This window comes from Phragmites australis, chromosome 6 (genome assembly GCF_958298935.1).
Source record: "Phragmites australis chromosome 6, lpPhrAust1.1, whole genome shotgun sequence".
NCBI classification, from domain to species: Eukaryota; Viridiplantae; Streptophyta; class Magnoliopsida; order Poales; family Poaceae; genus Phragmites; species Phragmites australis.
In genome coordinates, this window is record NC_084926.1 from 6493245 (window position 1) to 6500497 (window position 7253).

The 7253-nt window shown below is 44.0% G+C and overlaps 1 protein-coding gene across 1 annotated transcript; it reads right to left on the reverse strand.

Annotated features, from left to right (window-relative positions):
* Positions 1-1416: 1416 nt before the first annotated feature.
* Positions 1417-6322, reverse strand: LOC133921360 (fimbrin-4-like). The gene is made up of 15 exons (XM_062366200.1): positions 6141-6322; positions 5886-6013; positions 5597-5767; positions 5230-5486; positions 4933-5104; positions 4480-4518; positions 4328-4396; positions 4129-4245; positions 3615-3826; positions 3268-3426; positions 2997-3196; positions 2728-2894; positions 2554-2650; positions 2329-2420; positions 1417-2059 (listed from the first exon to the last, which is right to left on the reverse strand). Exons 2-15 carry the CDS (start codon positions 5970-5972, stop codon positions 1778-1780), a joined length of 2121 nt encoding a protein of 706 aa, XP_062222184.1. The 5' UTR covers positions 5973-6013; positions 6141-6322; the 3' UTR covers positions 1417-1777.
* Positions 6323-7253: the final 931 nt, after the last annotated feature.

Sequence of the window (7253 nt, forward strand, 5' to 3'; positions counted from 1 at the left end):
GCCAGACGGCGACGAGTGCATGTTCGGGTCGTGCGCACGGGTTTTGGTGGGACTCGCCCGGGTCGAATAAACTAGCCAGCAAGCGCTGTCGGCCTGTCGCCGCTTCAGTACCTCGCGGGCGTGCAGTGAGGGCGACTGCGGGAGTGATGCTCTTGCACGTGTACTGTGCCCGCCGTTGACGCTTGGGCGTTACCACGGTCACGGAGGCCATAGCCTTGGCGAACAACATGCAAAGGACGAGAAGATGACGCCTCTTGCCATCTGGCAATGCCAAATGTGAAGAAGCAAGTCGAGCGGAGGAAGAATGCCATGAACACGTCTTTTGCATGTTGCACAAAGTTATGAAACGTCCTATTACAGAAGCATGCAAATGGCAAAAGCACAGGACTTCAGTTAACTACTACTGTGTACCACTATGTTTTGGGCGTCAATTGTACGGTAAAAAAAGATCGGGAGATAAACACAAACCAGAAAAATCATGACAGCTCACAAGGAAAACCTCGTTTCGATTCCCGGAGCAATCCTTTTCCCCTCAGCAAAAGGATACAGGTCAACCCATCATAAAAACATAAAAAAAACTGCCAGATTATTTCAAAGCCCTCAGCAGCAAATGCCACTGGGACAGGAACTGAGCAAGAGCAAGAAGAACTACGAGAAGAAATAATACATAGGAAATCGATTGCCTGGCCTGCCCTTGTATGCCGCGACGCCAATACGTGTAGGCCGGTTTAAATCTTGGACCACCGCCGCGTTGCCACGCTGCTATTCTTCTCCCCCATTCTGTGTAGATCGAAGGAAGCTGGCAATGGCGAGACGAAGGGAGCCGCAGCTTCCTGCTTGACTTGCATAGCGTTTGAGCCTTGGGGAAGGAGAGAGGTATGCGGTGGGCAAGACGAAGGGAACGATGAAATGGAGTCCAAGCAAGGGAGCAGGTAGCTATGTACTGAGTAGTGGCAGGGAGCTATCCCTCTTCAAGGGCTTAGCCCTGTATGTATTTATTATCTTGTCTGCTGCAGGCAGGTAATTATAAGATGCAGCCGATGCTTAGCGAGTAAAGTCATCTCGTTATCGTGTTCCCAGGTAAGACCTTGCTGTGGGCGAAGCCGGCGATTCTAAGACGCACGAAACTGGTGAGTGAGCAGTGTTGCCTGCATGAGAAGACCGTCGTTTACAGGTGAAAGAACCGTGATCGAGGCAGTTGCTCACTTTGGCTCCTGGATATGAAATTAGAATGGGGTTTGGATAGGATTTGAAATGTACTCCAGGAAAACAGTCGAATCAAATCGTACTCTCAAAACGAACATTGCAAATCGCATGTAAGGATCAGAGATGAAGCATTATGTGCAGAAACTCCTGGGGAAAGATTAAATCTTTTAAGTTTGTTATGTACAGCTCATGGTTCAGAATAGAAACACATTACAAACGATAATAACCACCAAGTACATAATCACTAGTCCGAGAAAAAGGTGAACAAATCGACCGACAAGATACAGAACAGTACAGGAGATTTGCATGAGTATACCAGGAGTACAGAAAATACCTAGCCCACGGCACACACACACACACACATATTTCCTATCGTATGATATTGAGCAAATTCAATGAACAAACGGCACCTATATCTATCTGCATTTGTTGTATCTATCATGCTATCATACACAGGAAACAGTAGTACAAAAATCACTACTGGCAGCGACGACTTTGGGCACCATGAAAGCACTGTTCCCTGTATAAAAAAACAACACTATGTGGAAAAATAACTGCAGCTGCATAACCATCAGGATCCTGCCACACTGTTTCCATTTTCGGCATATGGGGCGTTTGAAGTAGCATCATCCGTGGTCAAATTGGATATGCTATCAGACAGCGAATTCACCTCTTCTCCCTCGGATGGTGCTGTTGTTGAAGCACCATCCTCCGAAGCAATATCAGAGGCTGCATCTGAAGTCATACCATATGGCTCTGGTTGTTCTGGGACTTCAGATGGTGACTGTGGCTGTTTCTGTAGGCTCCAATACATAATGCTAGCAGTAAGTGTTAGGATCATCTTCTGATTCACCTGTTGAACCAGTAAGAACGTAAGGATGCGAACCCATAATGTATTGGCATGACTAACTTTCAATTCTCAAGTGAGAATCAGCATCATTATTTTGAGAAAATAAGAATGATTTAAAACAACACATGATGCAGATAGTGTAACATTTAGCTGAGATCGTGGATGAATTGCAGTAAGTAACACAGCAAGTAATGCGACATACTGGGTATTCAGTTCATTTTTGGTGGCAAAACTACAGGCGGTTTCATATTTACTAGCAATAGCCCTTTTACCTCTATGATGTCCTCTGGCAGCAAAAACACAGAGCATCCAAGCTTCCTTGCAACGCTAATGATGTAGGTAGCATTCAGCTTCTTTTCCTCATCTGACAAATTTAAAAAACAAATTGTAGGTCAGCCAATGTTATGATTCAGTTTTGAAGTCATATGTGAAGAAAACAAAAAAGAACAGTCAGAAATAAGGTCATCAAATTGAGTGCATATGGACTGAAAACAGACCCTCTCCCCCCTTTGTAACAACTTTCCAGTTCACAACCCTCGGCTGTACTGCACTAAGAAGTTCAAGGAAGAACAATCCATTTGATAAGCTCTTGTCCTGAAGGGGAAAATAAGAAAGTAAGCAACTTGAGCTTTCTGACAAGAAAATAGAACTAGCTATGAAAATTTAAGCACCTTGAAACTTTCCATTCGAGAAGTTCTTCCTGACGCTTTCACTTTGCTGTTGGCCCAGTTTAGTATATCAGCATCAGTAATTTCTTTTCCTTGGGACCCTTGGGAGTGGAATCTCAGTCTGTTTAACAGCTGAAGGATATTGAATCTCATCAATTGCCACAGAAGTGCTGAAAGACAACACCAAAAACAAAGTTATATGCTGCTACAAGCAAGATATTAAGGGCACGATCCATTCGTGAGCTAGAAAAATTAGATGCAGACAGACTCACCAACTATCAATTTCTTATTTCCCTGAACAATATCATTCCCAGCTAGATTTACTAAAGAAAACTTTAACTGCTTCCCAATTTTTACAACTTGATTGCAATTCTCCAGTTTTCTAAATGGCAATTTAATAGGGGGTTTTGATGCCAGCTTCCAATTGACAGATCCTGGAGAAACCTTGTCAAGTACTTCAAGAAGTACCCATCTGCATGAGAATATACATTGCTTACCAACTCATTTCGAGAAAAACACAATATCTATCAAATTTATTGTTACCCATTGCGAACATCTTCGAAGACATTGTTCACATATGATTCAACCCCAAGGCTGTTGATCCACATTCGAAAGGCCCTTTCTTCTCTAGATAATAGAACATCATCATGCGTGGCTGTCTGTGTAAGTGTAACTTGTTTGGTGTCACTAGTTAGACCATTCCTGCACAGCATAGGACAGTAGCATCCAGGTGATGATCAGATGACAATGTTGAATTCTTGGCGATTATCTATTAAACTTTTAATGTAAATGTGGCGGAACATGGGGAAAATAGCTCACATGACTTGACAAGATAAGTCACATAATGAAAGTTTTAGTGCTTTTTTGGAAACAAAGGAAGCCATATTTACCTATGCTGGAATATTTGGGCAACAAATGCAAGATTTAAATTGGCAGAGCCCTCGGTGATATCCTTTGGGGTCAAGTATCTTTTACAGTCCAACTTCTCTGCTTGTTCAAGTATCAGTTTAGCCCTCTCACTCGGATCCTTGGTGTCCAATGTAGTTTCAGGGGAATGCTCTGGAGCAAGTGCTTTCAGAAGGTAAGCATAGGCTTCACCATCCTGTACAGCACTAACTTGTGTGACCATGGTTGTTGAAAAGAGTAAGCACAGGAGCATGAAAAAGAAAGCAATTTTGATGGATCAAGTATGGTCTGACACACTTTTCCTATATTGCCTAAGATGATCATAGCATCCAGCTGAGAGGGATAGTAGAACAAAGTAGTCCTTAAACAAATGTCGAAAAACCAGCTTTAGTTTGTCAATATAACTCAAATGCAGCAACAAGATACATCAAGTGGCATGTATCTGCACATAAACAAGTGATTAACAAATTCTGGGCATTTTTTTTTAATCATATGCACCTTCACATCTGAAGAGAAATTGTTAACAGTTTTCTTGTAGCCAGCTTTTTTTAGATGATGATTCATCCACCGAAGCAGCATCTTTTCTGGTGACAAGCTCAAAACCTCATCTATATCCTGCACAATAAGCAGTAATATGAAATCTGATTTAAGAAAACATGCATAAAAAGTTAAACAATGACAGAATGCCTTTATTTACCCTGCTGTCATCAAACAATTCCACCAGCTGTGGGGTCTTCTTGAGGTTCAGATCAGCCAAAAGTTGAATCTGATGATAAGTACAAACAACTCTTGAATTGATGAAGAGTCGGTTGAATTGCCCCAAAATACAAAGCTCAGTTCAATATTTACCTTTATGATTTGTGATATCAATCCAAGAACTAAATGAGGCTGCAAGGACAACAATATAAGTTTGTGTAAGTTATCATGTGTCTTTTCAGTGAATTGCTTGAATCAAAAACAAGAACTGAGAGAAATATTAAAATCACTGCAGGTAGGTAACTAAAAACGTCTGTAACACATGGAGCAGCAGAAAGGAGAAGAAAACATGCAACATTCAGCAAAAGAACAGGGAAATAGAGGGAGCACGTACTAACAAGTGATAAAAACATAGAAAGATAGGTAGCAAGTTAGTTATGATAGCAAGTCTGGTACCCAAGTTAACCAACAATGTACAATACATTAAAGAATAGAGGACAAAAAATTCAATGAAAATGATCATGTAACTTTTCTAGATCTGTTAGTCAGTCACACTGCATAATGAGTTACAAGAAAGGACTTCAAGTAGGGGGACACAGAACATACCCTTCCCTCCACCAAATCCTGCGTACCAATGTTTACAACAGTGCATCCAATGGCCTTTGCAGAATTGAGGCATAGTGTGTGATTTTCATTCCTCTCCCATGGGTTAAGAACTCTTTTTTTATTTATTGCTCTCTCATCAATGGTCCCAGGCACAGCTACATTGATCAGTTTGCTGAGAAAATGGTCCATAAATGAACAACCATCAGAAAGGGCTAGCTTCAGACAATTTCAGTTTAAAGCGTAAATGGGCATGAACCCTATATCTGCTACTAGCTAGAAACAAGCAAGTCGTCTCACCAGAGCAGAACACCGTCCCTGACGAGATCGAACAGCTGGTTTCCCGACGGGTCAATTGGCAAGTACTTCTTCAGAAATGGGTCTTCACCAAGGTAAGTATTGATGTGCGCCACATACGACGACTTCTCAGCCTGATTGAGATTGTGCAGCAGCGTAGTGGTGCTGGACTTGAGAAAGGACGACGAATTCTTGCTGCGCCCGCCCCCACCACCGCCACCATCCTTGGCACTCACCCTCGCCTGCAGATTCAGATACTCCTGAAAAAACACCGCACCAAATTCCCCATTCCCATCAGATCAACATGAGAATGGCGCTCCATTCATGTCCACATTACCATTCAATAACTCAGAGCAACGCCGAGATGTACCCGTAGGAAGGACTCGAACTCAATCTCCTGGTCACTGTCGGGGTACGACTCCGACAAGAAGGCGGCGATCTCCTCCTCGGAGACCACCTCCTTGAGCCCCCTCAGCTTCTTCATCAAGTCCGGCAGATTCTTGGTGGTGACATGGCCGGAATCCCTCTTCAGAGACACAAACTGCAACCCCACAAAACAAAAGCTACCAATTGGGACGAAACCGACGAACCAAACGCAAACAACTGCGATTTGCGGTGGAGAGGAGACGAGCAAAGAAGCTCGCGGATTCGGACGTCACCTTGGCCTTGAGCGATCGGAGCTCGACCTGCGTGAACTGCCCCTGCAGCGAGGGATCGGACACCACGACGCCCACGAATCCGGACATCTCCTCCCGCCAGGGCCCGGTTCCACGCGCCCGCGCAGCGGCTGCAAGAAGAATCCAGATCACAGAGGTCCCGGCCTGGTTGGAACCCCTGGAAAGTAACGAGGAGATGGCGCGTCCGCGGACGCGCCACCGACGGGCGGCGCGCGGCGCGGGGCGGCGAGAAGATACCTTTCGAATTGGTCACGACAATCCCTCCTCCCCTTGTGCGCGCTTTCCTTGTGCTCGACGGAAAAGGTAAGCAATGGCGCCCAGGCCTCCAGATTTCGTGGGGGCCGGGGGAAGCTGTGGAGACGATCAGACGAGGAGAGGAGCGGTAACGGTGGGGCCGGTTTCGTTTGTTTATTCTCAATTTTGTCTTCGATTTAGGTTTCCTTGGGGTTAAGCCATTGGAAAAGGTAAAGAAATTGAGGGAGTTGATTTTTTTTTTTCTTCCTTTCGCTTTCTTCAGGGCTGAATTGATATAATATTATATGCAGAACTACTATACTATATAGGGCACAGTATAATTCATAAATCATATTTTCCCCCTGTTTTATAACCATTAGATAAGAGTCAGAATCACATAAACAAATTCAGGCACCAAGAATTTCCTTATCTAAACATGTTTAGAAAATTAGGGTACCAAACAAGGGTTATAATTAATATGGGTTTCATGTGAATTGATAATTAGCTTTTCTTTAGTTCCGAACGTAGATTCTCAAGAATTCCCATGTATCTCCTTTTAAAGCAACCGATGTTTCTGTTTGGATTGTATGAAATTCATAAGTGGAAAATTGCTGTACTCGTAGATGCTCTGAACTCGTAGATTGTATGTGCAAACCATCTTACATATATTGTTGTAGTTATGAAAAAACTTGATATTTTTCGTTTGGTGAAAATACATTCCGAATTAAGGAGCAGAGTTTTGCTATGCCTTAAACATGTTGTAATCGATCGTTTAAGGCGCCATATTTACATTGAAGAGTACTAGGGCGCAGAGACAAATGCTACAGTAATGCATATTTGATCTTCAAATCGACCCGGGACCGCCGGCGGTGGTCGCGGCGGCGCCAAGCAGTGGCCGTGCGCAGCCTCCCTCTCCCATTCCCGTTTCCCCCTTTTTCTTTGTCAGATCTGAAGCCCTTTGCCTGCTCGCCGTCCAGGTATGCCGGTGGAGTATTGGCTCCGTGGCCGGCGCCGGAGAAGGGATGTGGTGCACTATGCCCATCTCTTTACCTCCACATGCAATTTTCCGTGCTCCCTCCTATCAGTCCCCCTCGTCTCAGATCTGGATCTGGGGGT